We start from the raw sequence: 19,898 nt of genomic DNA on the forward strand, positions 1-19,898 counted from the left end.
AATATACATCCTATCAGCAGGCGGAACTGGTGGCCCTCACCAGAGCCTTCACTGTGGCAAAGGGAGCCTCCCTCAGCGTCTACACTGACTCCAGATACGCTTTCCACATACTTCTCCCCAGGGAAGGAACTTCAATTACTAAAGCCCCCTTTATCTCTGATCTCCTTCAGGCCCCAAAGCTTCCCATGGCCATTGGAACTGAGGATGGCAGCTACGCCCCCTTCTGCAGTGGGCACTTCCTTCCTGGCCTCTCTCCTTGTCATAGGCCTTTTGCTGATGCTCGCCCCCTGCATCATTAGATTTATTCCAGACCAGACTCAAAGGATCTCTAAGTAAACCATGAACCAGCTTCTGTTACAGGACTTCCAACCCCTCACCAACATTGGGACATCCGGAGTCAGCATCCCTGGCACCTCCTGACCCTCACCATTGCCTCAATGACACCCTGAGCCCCTTACAAGGTCCAGGCACGGCCCCTTCCCAGGGTAAGAAACTACAGAAGACTGATCTATGCCCCTGTCCCTTACGGGGCCCAATAACAAACAAAAAAGGGGGGAAAGTGAGGTCCTTGCTTAGCATCTGGACGGCCATCTTAAGTGACAGCTGCCATCTTAAGAAAAAGTTTTGCTTTCCCACCCAAGGGCCTTTCTGAGAAAGGCTCACCACTCCCTCACACCAACCCCACCCTTCACTGCCCGCCTGAGGACCCGCCCAGCTCTGATCCCTGGGCCTCCCCCACAGAGGTCCTGAACCCCAAGCCTGTCCTGCCTTTGCCTCTCTGTCTATGGAGAGATGTCTTGCCCGTCTCCCGGTTCCTCGCTTTCCTTCTACAGGAGGCACGCGGGCCCTGTCCATTTAATCCGCATCTCTCCATCCCTCTGCTGATGGACAGTTGTGGCCCGCAGTCAGCCAAGGTCTTTGGCGAGGGACCAGAGGACAGCAAAAGGCCCCCCAAGCCGGGACCACACTTGGTCGGCACAGCACTCTAACCACCACGGTGCCAGCCAGTTCCCGGGGACAAGGAGAAAGGAACAGAAAAGCTGAGCCCCAAAGAAAACACGGGGAAGTTCTCTCCTCTCAAAAACATCCTGCAGTGGCCCTGGAGTGACCAGAGCCCCGAAGAGGGAATTGTTTGCTTCACAGTAAAACCTACCAAGTTCCTCACTGCACCCTAACAGAAGCGCCCAGGCAGCCCACCCAGGCTGCCTCAGGAAGGACCAGGAGAAGCTGGGGTCTCTATGTGGGAGGAAGGAGAGCCAGGCTGAGGCGCCCGTCTCGGGGACATCAGCCAGCTCCCTTTGGAAGTCTGGGTTATGCTTCTTGAGATGGAGGACAAGAGGCACTTAAACAACAGACACGTTTTGTAAAACTCAGTTAATTATTGTGTTAGCCAGATGTTCATCACTGTGACCAAAATGCTTGACAAGGACAACTCAGAGAAGGAGAAGTTTATTTGGGGTGCATGGACTCAGAGGTCTCAGAACTTGTCTGACTGACTCCATCGCTGTGGACTTGAAGTGAGGCAGAACATGGCAGAGGGGTGTGGCAGAGAAAATCTGCTCAGCTCTAGGTAGGAAGGAAGGAAGGAAGGAAGGAAGGAAGGGAGGGAAGGAGGGAGGAAGGGAGGGAGGAAGGGAGGGAGGGAGGGGGGACAAGGAACCAGGGACAGACATAGTCCAAAGGCTTGCCTCCAGTGACCTCCTAGCTCTAGCCACACCCTACCCATCAACAGGTTCCACCCAGTGGCCCATTCACATTAATCCATCTAATGGATTAATCCACCGATTGGGTTATAGCCCTAATAATCCAATCTTTTCACCTCTGAACATTGCTATGTTACCTGACACATGAGCTCTTTGGGGGGATATTTTTAGACTCAAACCATAATGAATATTTGATAAAAAATTAAAACACCATAGAAATTTATTTGGTAAGCAAGTTCCTCAAGGTCATACCCACTAGAGGTAGGCAGTGTCAAGTAAACCAAAAGCTCGGTGTGTTTTCTGTGCATCTGTAACTGCCCCTCACCACCCAAATCACCAAGTAGTTTCTGCCCTGAAAGACACCAAGCTTGAATCAGGAGCATATGCATTCCAAATGAGTTTCCTTCCTGAGTTTAAGAGGGTGTGTAGACAAAAAAGGGGTTTATGCAAAAATGTATCTAACTTTATGAGAGCTTGATAGTGAAAGTTTGTGATCCTCTGGGGTCATTTCAGCCCTATTTTGTATTTTATTTAGAGACAGGGCCTCACTGAGTTGCTTAGTGACTTGCTTTAGCTGAGGCTGGCTTTGAACTCATGATCCTCCAGCCTCAGCCTCCAGAGCTTCTGGGACTACAGGTGCCTGGCAGATTCAAAGGAGGCCTGAGGAGAAGTGGGACATCATGGCAGAGGTTATGCAGGAGGGAAGCTGCTCAGCTCCTGATAGCCAGGGAGGAGAGGGGAAGGGGAGGGGGGAGGGGGGGAAGAGAGGAGGGGAGGGAGGGAGAAAAGGGCCAGGAACAAGATCTACCCTTCCAGGCACACCTCTCAGTGACCTGACTCCAACTAGTTTCCACTTCCTATAGTTTCTGCCATCTTCCAAAAACTCCATCAAATGATTAATCCACCCATGAATTAATCCGCTGGTTAGGTCGGAACACACGTGATATAATCAGTTCCCAAAGCCTCATCTCTGAACGCTGCTGCAGGGAAACAGGCTTTTAATACACGATCCTCTGGGGTCATTTCAGATCCAAACCCTAACACACGGCTGTCTATGTCTATGTCTATGTCTATGTCTGTCTGTCTGTCTCTCTCTCTCTGTATTTATCAAATATCAAAGTGAGCTCTAATAAGATATAATCTATGCTTGTAGAGTTATATCAAAACGGATCCTACTGTTATGTATAACTAAAAAGAGCCAATAAAATAAAAACATAAAACAAGCAAAATGAGCTCCGAGACTGCCCAGCCCAGGTGTGAGTATTGCTGGTGCTCAGCAAGTTATCCCCAAACTCAGGGGCTTAAAATAACAGCATGGATAATCTCACAGTTTCTGGTGCAAAACTGCAGGTGTGGCTTGGCCAGGTCTTCCAGCAGAGGGTCTCACTCAAGGCTGCTGGTAGAGTTGACCACGTGGCGGGGAGAGAGCCCCTTGCAGGGGGGAGCTGGCAGGCTGGAGCACCTCCCGGGCTGCTGGACTGAGGCTCTGCATCCTTCATGGGCTGTGGGATGGCCACCCTCAGTTCCTGGGCTCCTGGACCTCTCTTTAAGGCCACTGACTTGCCCCAGAGTGAGCCAGAGAGAACACGTGTGTGCAAGTTGGAAGTGACCGTCTTCTACAGCGGCTTTCAGAAGTGGCACCCCTTGCTTTTCCTGGGTCCTATTTATTAGAAAGACGTTTCCAGGTCCCATGCCCACTAGTGGAGAGGGGACACATGAGGATGGGAGGACCCGGAGGGGGACTGCAGGTAGTCAATGTAGAGGGTGTTGGCCACACTCGGAGACTTGCAGAAATCAAACCTCTCAAGACCTTTTACCTAACTGTGAAACCCCCCACCCTCGTGGAAGGAATAGGAGAGTCCAGTTCCGCCAATTACAGGGTCTCACAAAAGACTCCCTTTAGAATTTTTGCATTTTTTAAAACAGAGTTGTCAATTTTCCTCTACATATTTTGAGAATAAGCACCTAGGCACACACAAATTGAGAACCGTTACATCTTTCAACTGTTCTATAGTTTTAGAAGGTCTCAATCTGCTGCTTTAAGGAATAATTATTTTTCCTAACATGCTTTTTTAATAGGCATTTTGATTTTAGCATAGCTATGTTAGTTTTTGTTTGGTTGAGACTTTCACAGTGTATATTTTCTACCTTTCACTTTTAATTTTTCAGCTTTAGGTGTGGATATTGTAAATAAACAGCATATAGGTATGTCTAGATTTACTTATGTTAAATGTAACCTGAAGAATATTTGCCTTTTCACTCAAGAATTTGGTCTATTTTTATTTAGTGCGCCTGTAAATATTTTGAGCTACATTCTACCATATCGTCAATGTGTTTGTTATTTGTGCAACTTGTTTATGTTCCTTTTTTTCACTCCTTTGAAACTTATTCTGAGTCAGTTAAGTAGTTTCCATATTCTTCCTATGTTAGAGGAAAAATACACACACACACAAACTCTTTGCAAAGTCTTAAGATATGATTGCTGTAAAATTAACCATTTTAAGCATAGAGTGCAGTGTCTTTCAGTACATCCACCAGGTCATGTGAACCTTACCTGCACAATTCCGGAACATTTCATTGTACCCAAATAAAAGCCTGTCCTTGATGTCCCTCACTCCCTCTCCCAGTGCCAGGCAACCCTTGTTTTCATGAATTTGCCGATTTTGGCTATTTCATACAAATAGACTCATCCAATATACGGCCTTATGTTTCAAGGTTCAGCCATGTTGTGGCATGGATCGGGTCTCCATTTCTTTCTATAGACAGATGACGTTCCATTGGGCATATCCATTCATTGTTTATCCATTCGTCAGCCAATGGCGAGTTGGGCTGTTCCACTTTGGGGTTATCATGAATAATGCTGCCATGTACAATTATGTACAAATACTTGAGCACTTGTTTTCAATGCTCTTGGATATTTAAATATGAGTCAAATTGCAGGATTATAAGGTATATAAGGTAACCCTGTGTTTACTCTTGGAGAGAACAGCTAAATGGCTTTCTACAGTGGCCACACCTATTTACGTTCCTCCCAGCAGTGGAGGAAGATCGAATTTTCCACATCCTCAGGAACACTTGTTACTTCTTATAGCCACCCCATTGGTATGAAGTGGTAAGTTGAGATTTTGATTTTTGTTTTCCTAATGACAGTGAATTTTTTTTTTTTTTTTGTACTAGGGATTGAACCCAGAGGTGCTTAACCACGGAGCCACATCCCCAGCCTTTTAAAATATTTTATTTAGAGACAGGGTCTCCCTGAGTTGCTTAGTGCCTCGCTTTTGCTGAGGCTGTCTTTGAACTTGAGATCCTCCTGTCTCAGCCTCCTGAGCCACTGGGATTACATGTGTATGCTGCCACACCTGGTCAAAAACGTAATTTTTAAGCCAAAGTTAGAATCATCCAGTGTCATTTGCACCAAAGCAGACGTCTGTCTGTTCATTCAGAGACAACATCAGGATGTTCCCTAGAGGATAGAGAGAGGTCCCCTGGGGTTAGGGTTGAGTCCACTTTTCCCCTGTTGCTAAGCAGTGGGGGGATTAGTTTTGTGTGTGTGTGTGTGTGTGTGTGTGTGTGTGTGTGTGAGAGAGAGAGAGAGAGAGAGAGAGAGAGAGAGAGAGAGAGAGAGGGGTGTACTGGGAATTGAACCCAGGGCTGCTCTACCACTGAGCTACACCCCCAGCCCTTTTTAATTTTTTGAGGTTGATCTCACTAAATTGCTGAGGCTGGTCTCAAACTTGTAATCCTCCTGCCCCAGCCTCCCGAGAGTCTGGGGTTATAGGTGTGTGCCACTGTGCCTGGCTGTGGTTAATTTTTAAATGCTAGTTAGTATTGGGAAGGCTTGCTGGACTTGCCCAGTTCCTCCAGATGTGGAAATAGCTTGCTGAACATTACAGTTCTCTGGCGTGTCCAACTTCCACTTATAAACAGTCCTAAATCCTGAGCCACCTAATACCTCAGACCACCCACCCTGCCCCACAGCACCACTAGGTCTGCCCCTGTAGAACTGTAGGCCCACGGAGTGCCAGATGGGCTGCCCTTCCTCTGCGGGGCACACACAAGATGAGCTGCTTGCCCTGGGTCAAGGTCCCAGGATGCCTGGATCCCAGACCAGAGGCTGTGTATGATTTGATCAGTCTTGTGTGGCCAGGGTGTCCAGTGTTCTTAAAACTCTCCCAGTGATTCTAACGTGCAACACAGATCCACGAGCCCTGCTCCCATGAGCATGGTCCCTTTTATTTTGATCCCTTTTAAATGTGAAGAGCACATTTTTTCCCGGGTTCGGATCACCATCAGGCTGTGTGATGATGGGAAAGTTGCCTGACCCCTCTGGGCCTCAGTTTTCTCACAAGTTACACGGGTGCTTTCCATGTCCACTGAGTCCTGGGTTGCTCCCCAGGACCTCTGACCCTGCCCTGAGGGTCTCCTTTCTTCTGCAGGGAAGCCTATCCCAGCCTCCACCTGGCATGTTCTGGAGGCTCAGAGATGCCTTCCCATCTGTTTGCCGGGGCACAAACTTGGGGATAGCGTCAGAAGTCTCAGAAGTTGCCTGTGCTCTGGGACAGAGGGACACGGGCAGGGACAAGTTGGTCAAGAAGACACAGGTCAGTAACAGGCCACCCAATGGGTGCAGGGGGTGTGGTCCAGGGGGAGTCGATGGGACTGGCTTCCTGGGGCAGTGACAGACCCAGCCGAGGGAGCAGGGGGTCCGTCCATGGCACTATTTAGTAGGTGAATCGTGCAACACACTCTTCACCACCTGGGAGAAGCTGTAACATCTGCTCATAGGCGTGCGAGACAGCAGCGTGCAAGTGGGTTGGAGCCTCTGATGCTGCCCATCAAGAGGGCATTGGCGGGGCTGGGGATGTGGCTCAAGCGGTAGCGCGCTCGCCTGGCATGCGTGCGGCCCGGGTTCGATCCTCAGCACCACATACCAACAAAGATGTTGTGTCCGCCGAGAACTAAGAAATAATAAATAAATATTAAAAAAAAAAAAAAAGAGGGCATTGGCCAAGCATGTTGGCCTGGCCCTTTGCACACCCTGCGGTCACCCTTGGCCAAGGGTGGGAGGAGCCATGCAGCGCCGTAGACAGCCACCCCTTACCTGGACTTCCCTCCCAGGCCTTCCAAACTCTGGTTCTTTTCATTTCCTTAGTCCTCTCTAGTCTTACCAGTGATGTCATAAACTGAGTCAGTTTATCAAGACTGTTTTTTTCGTACTGGGAATTGAACCCAGGGGTGCTCAACCACTGAGTCACATCCCCAGCCCCTCCAACCCCTCCAGCCCCTGCCTTTTTTAAAAACAGAGTCTTGCTAAATTGCTTAGGGCCTAAGTAGCTGAGGCTGGCTCTGAACCTACAATCCTCCTGCCCCAGACTCCTGAGCCACTGTGATTACAGGTGTGTACCACTGCACCCAGCTCGAGACTTTTTGAGAGCTCTCATTTTATACATTATGTATGAACATACCTCGTGTTCTCTATAAAATGTCGTGTTAACTTTTTGTCACTCTAATGGAGTCCTTGAAGGAACTGACTTACAAGGAGAAAAGGTTTATTTTGGTTCCCCGTTTTGGAGATTCCAGTACAGAATGGGGTGGGCACGTGGCTTTGGATCTCTGGCAGGGCATGCTGGAGGGCCCTGGCAGGGTGCATGTGATGGAGCAGATTGCTCCCCTCGTGGCCAGGAAACAATTCCCTCTGAGGTCACACCCACAGTGCCCCAGAAACCTCCCACGTAGCCCCACCTTCTGAGAGTCTCACCACTCCCCAACAGCACCACCCTGGGGACCACGTCTTTAACACTGGACTTTTCTGGGGGGGATATTCAGGATCCCCATGATGTGTACTCTCAAAAAATTAAATGGGCCAATGCACCAAGTATTTAGAAGAGAGCTGGGCATGTGCTGCCACACTACTGTCACCCTTGTCACAGCTGAGGAAGCAAGTCCTGAGTGGCACTAGTGGTCTCCAGACCCTCTGCTTCTGGGGTGAAGGGGACTGAGCAGTCTTTAAACCAGGAGCAGGGAAACACCAAGGGAAGAGGACCTAATAAAACACCGGAGCATCGTCTGGTTTTGGTGCATATCTCTTTAAGGTTTTAAAAACATAAGATATTGTTGCCGTCTTCAGTATATTATTTTATAAATACTCCATTCTTTTTTCTTCCTTCCTTTTTGTACTAGGGATTGTACCCAGGGGTGCTTAACCACTGAGCCATATCCCCAGTCCTTTTTGAGACAGGTTCTCACTAAGCTGCTTAGGGCTTCACTCAATGGCTGAGGCAGGCCTTGAACTTGCAACCCTCCTGCCTCAGCCTCCCAAGTCGCTGGGACGGCAGGTGTGTGCCACCAGGTGGGGCTCCGTTCTTTCTCAATAGCTGTGTATTCCATCGGGTGGTCGTTACACACAGCTGTAATCACCCTGTGAGCTGAAAATGCACTCACCACACGTAACCTGAGGCATGCTGCAGGGTGCTGGTGGTTTCCCTGGTGCCTGCCGAGCTGACAGACAGCTGCCACTGCCCAGCCTCACAGAGTATTAGACCACAGAGACTCAAAAGTCAAAGTATGGTTTCTACTGGCTGTGTATTGTCTTTGCACTATCATGAAGCTGCAAAACCAGAAGTCGAACCATTTCCAGTCAGGAACCGTCTGGAATTACTTAATCAAAACCCTATTGATGGATACATGGGCTGTTCCTAACTTTTCCCCATTAGGCACCATCCTGAGATGAACGGAACTGCATATGGATCTCTCTTCTCACATTTCCAGTAAGAATTTATTCCTTAAGGTGATTTGTATTTAAGGAATTTATTCCTTACAAATGGAATTGCTGGGTCCAGGTTTTCAGTGATCTATTTTGACAGCAACCGTCCAATTCTATAAAATTGTACCGATTTAGACTTCCACTATCAAAGTTTGCATTTCCTTCCACCCTCACCGACTGGGTGTGAATCTCAGAACTTCACCCACGTTGACAGTGTTCCTCCAAGTGCTTCAGAGAAGGGCAGACAGGGCCTGGACCAGCCCCGTCCAGGCTGATGGAGCCAGATTCCTACCCTGAGAATCTACTGGGTTAGTTCCCCAGTGGTCAATTCCAGAAAGCAGACAGAACCAGGGGTCGTTACTGGAATTCGGGTTTGCCACACTGACCTGGTCTTATTCCTGACAGATTACCTTTGTGACTCGGGTCAGAAGAAATCAGTCACAGAGCCAAATCATAGAACTTATGTCTGATATGACATAAATGTATAAAGTTGACAGACCTAAGCAACATATTTTAAGAATATTTTCTTGGATAGAGGAGCAGGCAGTGGTCCCTGGCTGGGGCGGGGGTAGGGCTTTGGAAGGATCTGACTGGTTGTGCAGTTTAGTGGGATGAATATACCTATGTTACTCTCCACCAGGCCGGAAATAGGATACAGACGTTTTAGTACATTTGTCTATTTCACAGAAAAGATCAGAGAAGACATCTCAGGAAAAACCTTGCAAGTGAAGAATCACGGAAACATTTCAAATGTGTTAAGAAATATTAGTTTTATTTAACCAGTTTTCACAGCTGAATATTTATTCTATAAAAACTTTACAGATTGTACAGTTTATATATAGTTCAAACTACTGAACAAAAAGTAGGTCCCACAGATGCAAAAATACTGTACCAATCAATCCAAGTAAAGGCAGATTTACACACTGTACAGTTCTCCGCGTGGTTGGGGGGGGGTCAGTTCTAAGTATAAACTTCAAAACTGTACAAAAATAAGGTTTTGATTTTATTTCATTCTTCATACATTCAATATGATTGCAAGCCCAGAAGCCTTACTAATAACAGGCGTCTGTCGTCAGGAATCAGTCCCCACTCCTGAAAGGAATGCGCGTCCCCGTCCACACAGGGCACTCTGGGACACTGAACTGTACTCAGGATGTGGTGGAGACATAAAAGCAGAGACCAAGAACATTAAATGTTGAATATAAGGTAGTTCTTTTTTGTTTGGAAAGGAGTTTCTGTATTTAATAGTGTGCCAAAAGAATTTTAACTTATTAAATAAAATATATTCTAAGTGAACCTAAAAATTACACTTTATAAACATAAAAATACTTTTTTTTTGGTGTAATTCAGTCATATCTGCAGATAGAAAACCAAAAACTGTATATAACAGAGTATTTCTCACCCAGCAACAAGAAGTGCTTATGTAGTTATTTTCCCAAAGGGTCAGAAGAACTATTTAAAACCCACTAAGACTAACTCATAACTTAGATACTCATACTGAGGCTATTCAGTGACTCACTAATACTGTAAAACAAGCTTTCTTGGAGAGAGTGGTTTCTTCATGTTAACTGGGTAAGAACTAGACATAATAAGAAAGAAGAATCAATCGACATCTCAGCATAAATCCTAAGTGCATGTTTATGTCTTTCAGCGGAACTACTTTTCCTTAAAGGTAAGTCTTACTTTTGATTTAGAATTTTCCATCTCTGAGGTATCTGTACCTCTCCCCTTGGAGACAAAGGAACGTCTCAGGTCTTTTTGTATCTCTATTTGGGGGAGGGGGAGATGAGGTTGGCTAATACCCCTTTAGATTCTGTGTTCGAGAAGGAAAATTATAAAAACGAGGAAAACAAACATTATTCCAGACTTTCTATCACCCCAAATGAATACAACACAATTCTTTCTTTATACAGTACTAGCCAAAGAAAACAAAAGTTAGAGTGTCCAAGAGCAGCCTAGTGCTCCCCATTATACTTTTATACTCGTGAGTATATAAGTATAAAATAATGACGTTTGCACAAAGGAGCTTTGTAGTTATTTATTTGAAAGTTACAGTACTTAAAAACTCCTCGATAATAAATAGCCTGGATGTTCCCAGCCCTGCTTCTAACGTGTGCTACAGGTAAACTTGCTTCAGGCTGTGAGGATGTATCGTGGCAACTGGGAGCCGCCGATGTCCTGCTCAGACCAGTTTCAGTGTTGCTGGCACGTGGCCTGCTGATCAAAACTCATCGATTTTCCTCTGTAAGTACTTTAACATGGAGTCCATGCCCTGGGCCGAGCCCCAGATTTTCTTTAGCACTTCACACTCCCTCTCGTTGGCCTGCTCCAACTCCATCTTCATGTTACATCGCACGAGGGCCTTGGACTCCTCCAGCACCTGCAGCGGGCAGCAGGGGGCAAGTTAGCATGCTGACCTCCGTGGGTACTGGCCCCGCGTCCCCACCTGGGGAGACCGTCAAACCCGAGCCACCACTTACAAGAGCCAGCAGCCCCACCTCCAGGGCCCCCCACACATGTCAGGACAGCTGGCCTCTGAACCTGTGGGTTCCACATCTGTGGACTCTATCAACACTGCACTGAAAATATTTGGAAAAATCAGTGTCTGTGTTGAACATGTACAGACTTTTCCTTGTCTCAATAATAAAGATATAAAACACCTACCAAAGTAGTATTTACAGTGCATTAGGCTTTATAGAAGGCAAATACCAAGGTGTTTTTATATAGGGGACTTGAGCAGGCAAGGAGTTTGGTATGGGGAGGCCTGTGGATGGAGGGTGACTCTACTGCACTACTGTCATAGGCAGGTGTGGACCTCTGAACTGGATGTCCACTCCCTTGATACTTGAGAAAACTTTGAGAACACCTGTTGAGCGCATTTTCTAAACAAAGTTTAATTTTAATTATGGAGGTTGTTCAGATGTCTGGGCAGGTTTAGATGAGAGTTATGGCAGTTAACATTTCATCCTATAATGTGTTAAATGCAATTTGTTAGAAGATTATTATTCAGCACATTTATTAAACAAACAAAAAAAAAAATAGGCTCACCGAGTGTAGGGGACACTAAGTGTGATTACATGAAAGGGCTTCACCAGCAGGAAAGAACGGTATCAGTGCTGGTCGTGGTAGACGTTCAGTGGACACCTTAAATTACTAATTCAAAATGAAGTCTACTCCTTTAATTTGGGGGGATATTCATGGGGGGACCAGGTGCACAGGTCTGGGGAGACAGCACCCATGTGGTCTGTCAGTACTGGGCTTCAAGGTGGCTGTGTTGCGGTGTGGGGACTCAGGATATACTGTCACCTGTGAGCTCTCAAGTAACAGGTGAAAGAACCAACTGGACGTACCACTGGGTTACACGAGGCCAGTTCCTTGATCCGAACCATGACTTCCTGGGTGAAGGTCCCCGGCCAAAACACCTGGGAGACCAAGCCTTTGCCACAAGCCTCCTGTGCGGTCAGCTTCCGCCCACTGAGCAACATTTCATTTGCCTGAAACAAGAAGCATTGACGGGGTGTGACACTGGGGAGAAGGCAGCAGGGGAGACCCATCCCCAGAACCCACCCCTCAAAATCCAAACTGAGATGGAGGTTTAAAAACGCCGGAATCTGCCGTGTCCTCCAGGGGCCACCATGAATAAACCCCGTGCGAGGGCACCATGAGTGGGGCCTACTGGGAGAGCGGGGTCACCTCAGAGAGTCCCTAAGACCAATTCTGGGGAAGTGAACCCTAAGTAAGGCTAGGTGATTCAGAACCCAGGACCTGAGCCAGGACTAGGCCAACGTGGTGGCCTCTTCTCCAGACACAGAGCCAACGTTTTGGTGGCAGCGTGCCGTGGGTTGAAGCTTTGAAGGCCATACTGTCACCTGGATATTAAAATGCGAAACGATCCAGGCAGGACCCCAGGTGTCCAAAATCACTGTGGTCTGTTGAAGAGGGCTAACGTGAGACCCACTGGACAAAGCTAACATTTGCTTTTGTTTAAAAAACCCACATGTATAACTGACACTGATTTTGTCCTGGATCCCAGGTCACTTTTCAGGTGCCTGGAGACTGTGTGTGGATCGGCTCACACTGTGACAGGTAAGAAGGGAAGGACGTACCTGACGGGCTTTGGAGTGGCCTAACATGACAACTGCCTGCTCATGGTCACCCCGAGATGACCCCTTCCCCGGTTGGGAAGAAGACATGACCACGAGCGAAGTCACCTCAGGAAGGCCTACAGTCACTGAGTGCGTCCCCCGTGGGCACAGCCAGTGTGGGCTGGTCTGCCCCTTCAGCAGAGGGGCGGAAGAGTTGGGGACGGGCTCCTTGCGAGATAGTTTGCCAGGTCCTCAGTCATCTCCCAAAGTGCAGCCTGCTCTACGCTCAGTCTTGGGACGAAGCTGTGAATGTGTGAAGAGGGCTCAGCCCCAGGTGGAGTGAACAGCTCCCTAACATGACACGACCTCACTGCTGCCTGTGAGGACAGCTTTTCTCAAGGCAGACTCCAGGGCAGCGAGGAAGGAAGCCAGAACGGGACCCCTGTGGCAAGCTCGGTGATGCGCCCCAGGGTGACTGACTGTTGCTTTCCTGGATTTTGTCTCAGTATACAGTGAAGAGAACACCACCACTCAATCCCTTGGTCAAGGATGACCATGTTCTCCAACAAGACCCACCTGAACCAGGGCCTGAGCTAGGCCTCCCATACCCAGGACCGCTGGCCGGGAGGATTCTCCTCCATCCTTCCCATGCTACTTCCTGCCCTTTCGGGCCAGTGGGCAGCCCTCCCATGGCTGCCTTCCCCGGTCCCCCTTTTCCTGGTTCTCTGGACCTGGGCCCGCCAATCAGAACTGCCCTCCCCTCCTACAAACAAATTGTCCTGGGGGTCTGTCTTCCTCCTGAGCCCAGCCGGCTCTGTACTGCAGACCGTGAAACCCTAGCTTTCTCTAGTCTGGACGGCTGGATGTGCCGGACATCGAAGGGCATTTCTGAATTTACCCAAGAGTATCAACGTTGGGGCTGACCCTGGTGGCTTCACATAGGCAACGGTTCACTCGGTCATCAAAACCACCAAGCAACCATTAAGAAAAAACGGTCCTTGTCAGATATGCAGGATTAATAGACTCCATCTGAATCAGGGCACCCACCACCCCCCATTTTCAGTAGTCGTAGAACAGGAGTTTTAAACTTCTACCCAAATAACAGACTTGCAAAGATGTGGTCTCTGGGCAATTCACTAGCTGTGGACTGAACATGAGACCCTGGGAGATGACCCACAGAAACAACTCACGTGGTCAGAACTGTCCAAATGTCTACAGGTCATCGGGTAAGACCTGGACCTGAGGAGCAATGCTGGAGGACAGTGAAACAGAGGCCTTGGCGAAAAGGCGACATCAAGAGGCACAAGGGAGGGCTTGGGGGGGGGGTGTCTGGGTTCCGAGCTATAAGGGTAGCTGTGGCTGGGGTTCTGCCACTTACTCCTGGGGCTGCCATCTCTAAATGCCCCAGGAGGGCAGCTCTTATTGGTGAACTCAGGGAAGGACATGGCCATTGACTGGGCACTTCTCCAGCCATACGCCCCTTGAGGACTCAGTGGTCCAGTTCACAAGTGGGGCCTGTTTGTGGGCCTGGGTCCTTCTTTGTGTTCTCCTCAGCCGAGACTCTGTGCCAGTCACAAAGTCCGCAACTCCCCCGAGCATTTAGGCTCCTGGGGGTGGGGTGGAGGGGTCTGAGGCTGGCCTGTGACCTTGCAGAGTGTCTGGAGTACAGCAGGCACTCCGTGAATGTCTCCTGGGGACAAGGAGGGTGACCCATAGAATGGCCTCCTGAGCTAACTGCCATGGTGTGGCTGGACCTGCGGCTAAGCGTCATCTCCCCAGCGGTGGATGGAGGGCTCCCAGCTAGCTTCATGATCACGTGATCCTCTGCGTATCCTCAGTCTTGCCTCAGATACACCCAAAGTTCAAAAAAGGAAGTGCATCATTTCAACAAGAGCTACCCCAATAAGCGCCACCAACACCACTTATTTACTTTTTGCAGAGGTTCAAATACTCTGCCTGAAATGTGATGGATTTGTAGGTGTGAAGGGTAGGATCCTCCCCCTTGCTCACAGCAGTTTCTCTCTGGGCTCTGGAGTCATTCGGGGATGGTATAACTTTGGTGTGGGGACTGCCGTGTGAGTTGGAGGAGGCTGGGCAGCTCTCCTGGCCTCTACTGATCAGCATCTCCTCAGTTGGGACAACCAAGACAACGTTTCCAGACAGACATTGCCCCAGGCCCTGGGGTGAGCAAAGTTGCCCCAGGTACACTCTAGGGGAACCAAATGTATCCATTTGTCAAGACCTGTCCAGTGGGAAAGACAACTGACCTAGATTTGTATATGACTTGGCCAAATTCAAGCCATCTACAAGTCTTGCCAAGCAGTGAATACCAAGACGCCCATCACCAAGCAGCACGTGGCCCAAGGGCTCCACTTCCAAAATGCCTTTGCCCAAAAAGTGCCTGATGTCCATTCTGCCTATTTCCCCCAGATCTGCCCTTCCCGTGCACCTGCACCTCACAAATATTCTCAGGTCCTACAACAGGAGAGAACAGAATCCTCAGACTTCAATCTCTATAGAGAAACCCAAAATGAGCTTATTCACATGACGTTATTGTTGATAAGGATTCTCTGTGCCAGGATTATTATGAAACCACCTATCCACAGTGAGAACTCACTCAATTTTTTGTAGTGATGACTTAAACCTGGAACCAGGCAGCGGCAGGTAGGTGCAGCCTGGTGATGCGGACAAGACGGACAACACAGACGACCTTCATGTGGTTAGCATGGAGCACACCCTGGGGTGGACAAAAACACGCCCCCAGCCTGGGAAATGCTGGCTGCCCAGCTGCTGGGAGAAGGTCAGCAGGCAGATGGCCTCACCCATGGACTGGCCCTTCCTGGGGCTGCTACTGTAGCCAGGTGTGGTGGGGGCACCTAGAGTAACCATGAGGCCATGTAGGCCCCAGAGCTGCGGGGGCTGGACAAGGCTTTGCCAGGGCTGCACCCCAGCTTTGCCCTCTGCCCAACCTGCTTCCTCCTGCCCTTCCTCCAACGATGACACCAAACTCACCAAATCCCACTTGTAAAACTCCATCTCAGCTTCCAGAGAAGGGAACTTGTGGCGGGTGGGAATAGAATGAACGCGGGGGAGGGACTCGGGGGCTGGATGGCTTCCTGTTGGCTGGCACGGAGGCCCGCTGCTGGGCCAGGCAGAGTACCAATGGTGCCCGCACAGGGCCCTCAACGTGTTCCCGCCTAAGGTAGGTCTGTTAGGGAACCACAGAACGTGGCATGGGACCTCTGGGAGGATGTCCTCCAAGCCCTGAACTTCAGACTCCTCTGACCCTGTGTGTCCACAGAATGGTCCAACTGTCCCCACTAACAGCACGCTGCCCTGCTTGAAGGCAATGTGGGTTCACTCTCAAGACAATACTGAGACGTGTCCCTTCCTCCACAAACTGAGATCCCTAAGACCTGTCCCATCCTCTCTCAGGTGTCAGGCCTGTAACTTGTCTCCTCCCTGAGAGTAATCGTAGGGCCAGCCAGAAGGTACCGGTGGGGGCAGTGGAAGACTTGTGGGTCTCATTCTAAGGGCATATGGCCCAGGGCCTGACAGGAGGGGTCAATGGTGTGACCTCACTCCTGGATGGTTTTGAGAGTGGGGACTCACTCTGAGCAGAGCAGGAGGGCCAGGACAGCTGTGGCTGATAGTGGAGGGGGTGGGATTGGACGTCAGTGGAAGAGCCAGGGGGAGGACCACAGGATAGTTCTCGACGCCCTGGAGCAAGGCGGTGCTAGTCTCAGAAGGGAAGGATGTGCCTGCTGTGCTGGCTGGGACTTGTTAGAGTGTGTGGCCATGGGGCACCAAACGAACACAAGTCAGAAACGTCCATCATGAGCTGAGTCACACCAGACCCACAGTGGCAGGCGCAGGCTCCCACATTTGCTGCACAGGTGTCCTGCCTTAGCCCATACCCATGGCCGCCTGGGAATTCCCTTTGACTATGCGTAGTCAGTGTGTGGGTATGCAAGTCAAAAGAGGGGACAGCAACTTGACTGATGCCTTACAGAACTGTGATGAGGGGAAACGCTACCAAGTGGGGGGTGCACCTGGGCACCCGTCTGGAGCAGCAGCAGGAGATCCAGTTAGGACACTGATCCCCAGCAGGGGTGGGTGGCCTGGATGGCTGGCTGGGCTGTCGACCTGATTGCAGCCATCCCCGTGAGGACCTGACAGCCCTATGAACTGAGTGAGGGATGGTTTCCACAGCATGGACCCGGATGGCCAAGGTGATTTTAGCTACTGCTGCCTCCAAGACCAGCCTGCACAGCACTGTTCTCAGAAGTGCACTCAGTTGGCACCTGGTGGTGCCAATGGGAATGTCCCACCCCTGCCCCCAGTGCTGCCTGGTAATAGCAGGCCCTCAGGGCTGAGTCTTAGGGAGGGTCTAGTCCACCAGCACAGAGTGCCACAGAGCCTTATGCCCGACCAGAAGACCCCCCTAGTGGTGGGGGACTTACGGGAGGGGGCCAGGACCACAGGCCAGGGGCAGGCAGAGCACCAAGGTGGCAGTGTGTTCCCTGGGCACAGGACTGTTTTCTGACTCGTGGTGCTTACAGCACACCCAACACCTGCTACAGGTCGTGTCCCCAGCTGGAAGGATGCACGGCCTGGGGCAAAGGTGAAACAGGACACTCTAGGTCCTGCCCTGCCCAGTGGTACCACTCTGGCTTGAGCAGTGCAAGCTGACCAGGCCTGGGCCCGTTAGGAATGACACCAGCAGAATGTGGTGAGGGCACATCTAGCCAAGAAGCAGGATGGCCAAGGCCAGAGTGGCAGCGGGCTGCAGCTTGTTCTAAGGAGGAGCTTCCTCCTCCTCACGGGGTGTTTTTGGGGGATGGGGTAGTATTCTACCTTTGGAACACATTTAGGCTTATGGAAACATTATCAAAACGTGTAGGAGTTCCCATTAGCTGGCCCAGGCCTTCCTACATTAACAGGTGCCTACCTGTTAGGAGCAGCAAACCCAGGGCATCACCACTAACATCACACGGCTCACCTACACCACTCTGGCCAGTTTCCCTACTCAAACCCTTTTTCTGACCTGGGATCCCAGGACTGCTTTGAGCTGTCACATCCCTGTCCTCCTGGGTACAACGGTCCACAAGCCTCAGTGTCTCTATGCCCCTGACACTTCTCAGGAGCACCGCTCAGCACCGCAGACTGCCCCACGGCCCGGGTCTGTCGGGTTTTCCTGGTGACTAGACTGAGCAGTGCACTGTGGCCGGAGTCCTGTGATGGAAGCTGTGCCATCGCAGGTGTCATGCCTGGTGCACTGAGGTCCACAGGCCTGGCTGGTGGTCTCCTCTGAAAAGCTCTTCTTCTCACGGCCCTTAACGACAGGGTGCAAATGTCCTCTTCCTCCCTCAGGCTCCCACTCACTCAGTTTGATAATCTTGGACAGTTATTACCGTCCCACCTCGTCCTCGATGACTGCACTGGGAAGAGGGGGATCCCGGCAGCAGTGGGCTGGACTGTGTTGGATGGAGATGTGCCACTGTGACACCCCAAGGGAGGTCTTGCCTCCTCTGCGGGCAATGCCACCAGCCGGCAGCCATTGGCCTCTGTGGGGACTCCCTCAGCTGCAGAGCCACCCTGTCCATGGGCACACACTCTTCCCAAGCATCCCCTAGACGACAATCATAGACACAAAGGAAGCAGCCTGGCTGTCCACCTGGGCACTGGGACACACCAATAGGCTCCAGAGCCCCCGGGTGTGGCAGAGCTGCAGTGCCATGTCCTCCTTGTCTCTCAACAGGTGCCCACTGGTTGCCTCCAATTTGTCAGCTTCTGGGGAAGCACACCAGTGGCACTGCCCCTTGCCCTAATTCAAGGACCAAGGAAGGAGGTACGTGTGTCTCTGTGTTACTGCTCAGGAATCAAAAGCTACCAAACACGCGCTATAGTGGGTTTGTTCACAGTTAAAAAATCAAACTAAAATCATGTGGGAAACCCCCTCTTTTATTCTTTGCAACTATGCTCCCCCATTGCTTTCCTGACAAGCACAAGGCTTATGGGTTATTAGGTAAAGAAGTTTTCAGTTGTAAACCCTGTTGTCTGTCTTACACCTGGGGAATTATCAGTGTTGGTTATGCAGAGTTGAAGGCTTCTGTATGAATGGGTCCTTCTCTAGAGAAGGATGCAAAATAGTATCATAATGTCCCATGAACCAATCTCTCTTACAAATGTATTTGATGGACAGTTCCCACAGAATGACACACTGTATTTTGAGAAAAACAACAACCACACTAAATTTTTTCAGGACAATTTCTAGAATGATCTTTTTTTTTTTTTTTTTTAAAGGTACTCACAGATGCTCCTCCCATAATCTTGGGAAACATAACGGTAGAACAGCCATCTGGACTCTGTCCGAAGGTAGTATAGGGTGTTTGAAACCAAGCCTTTTCGTTAGCCCAAACCACATCACAAAGAGGCAATATGGATGCTCCTAGTCCAATGGCAGGGCCATTTACTGCTACAATAATAGGCTTCTTAAACTGAATGAAAGTATTCACGAAGTTTCTAAAATGAAAAATAAATGGGGAATTACTCAAAACATTGCATATTTGAGCAGATGAAAAAAAAATCTATTATGGAACTCAGTTTTTACCAAGATGTAAACTCTGTGGAAATCATTATAAGCTGAGATTTGTTGAAGGCCCTCTCCCAGAAGTTGTGAACTGCGGATTTATTCACTGCGTGTCGTAAAGGCTGAACAAGAGCCGGGACACAACCCAGGGGGCAGCTCCTTAGTCACCTGGGAACCACAGATTCGTCCTGAACTTGGACTGAACTAGACTGAGTGAGTGACCTGGGGTGTGTGGAAGCAGGATGGCTCAGACACCAGACCAGAAAACAAGAACCGCAGGTCCAGCACACGGCCATACCCCCTGCTGACCCCTTAGCAGACTCCACTTGGCAGCAACTCAAGGAGAGCAAGACCAGGAGTGGGATGGCTGCCGCAGAGCAGGCAGATTTTATTAAAGAGTCAACCCTGCTTTAGGATCTGGATGGAAAAGTAAGCTGCTTTTCAATTTGGGGAGACGGTGTCAGACCATATTGGGAATGAGCATGTTCCTCCCAATCCCAGAGGCTACGCTGAGAAGTTGTTTCTTATTATGACTTAACATAGTGGAGAAAAGGGTAAACGCACACCAAAATGAATTCAAGATAATCCCTTTAAGGCAGTTCAAGTTCTAGATTAGAAATGCATAATAAAGAGAGCTTTCACACTGGATGGATTCTAAACCTGAACCCCTTGTTAGAACTGAAAATAGCCATCTGATGCGCTCTATAATTCAGCAATTTAAAAAGCTGGAGCAATCTGTTCAGATTTCTGAAAAT

General features: G+C 49.5%; 1 protein-coding gene across 1 annotated transcript in view; it reads right to left on the bottom strand.

Moving 5' to 3' along the window:
* Window positions 1–9,226: 9,226 nt before the first annotated feature.
* The window catches only part of CDYL (chromodomain Y like), a 189,289-nt gene continuing 178,617 nt past the window's right edge, over window positions 9,227–19,898 (bottom strand). Inside the window, exons 5-7 of the mRNA XM_081296326.1 lie at window positions 18,866–19,076; window positions 11,817–11,960; window positions 9,227–10,846 (exon numbers count right to left, since the gene is read on the bottom strand). Of these exons, the coding sequence (XP_081152452.1) occupies window positions 10,688–10,846; window positions 11,817–11,960; window positions 18,866–19,076 (514 nt within the window). The 3' untranslated portion in view covers window positions 9,227–10,687. The remainder of the gene's footprint in view (window positions 10,847–11,816; window positions 11,961–18,865; window positions 19,077–19,898) is intronic.

This window comes from Spermophilus citellus (assembly GCF_964194105.1).
Source record: "Spermophilus citellus genome assembly, chromosome: 5".
NCBI lineage: Eukaryota > Metazoa > Chordata > Mammalia > Rodentia > Sciuridae > Spermophilus > Spermophilus citellus.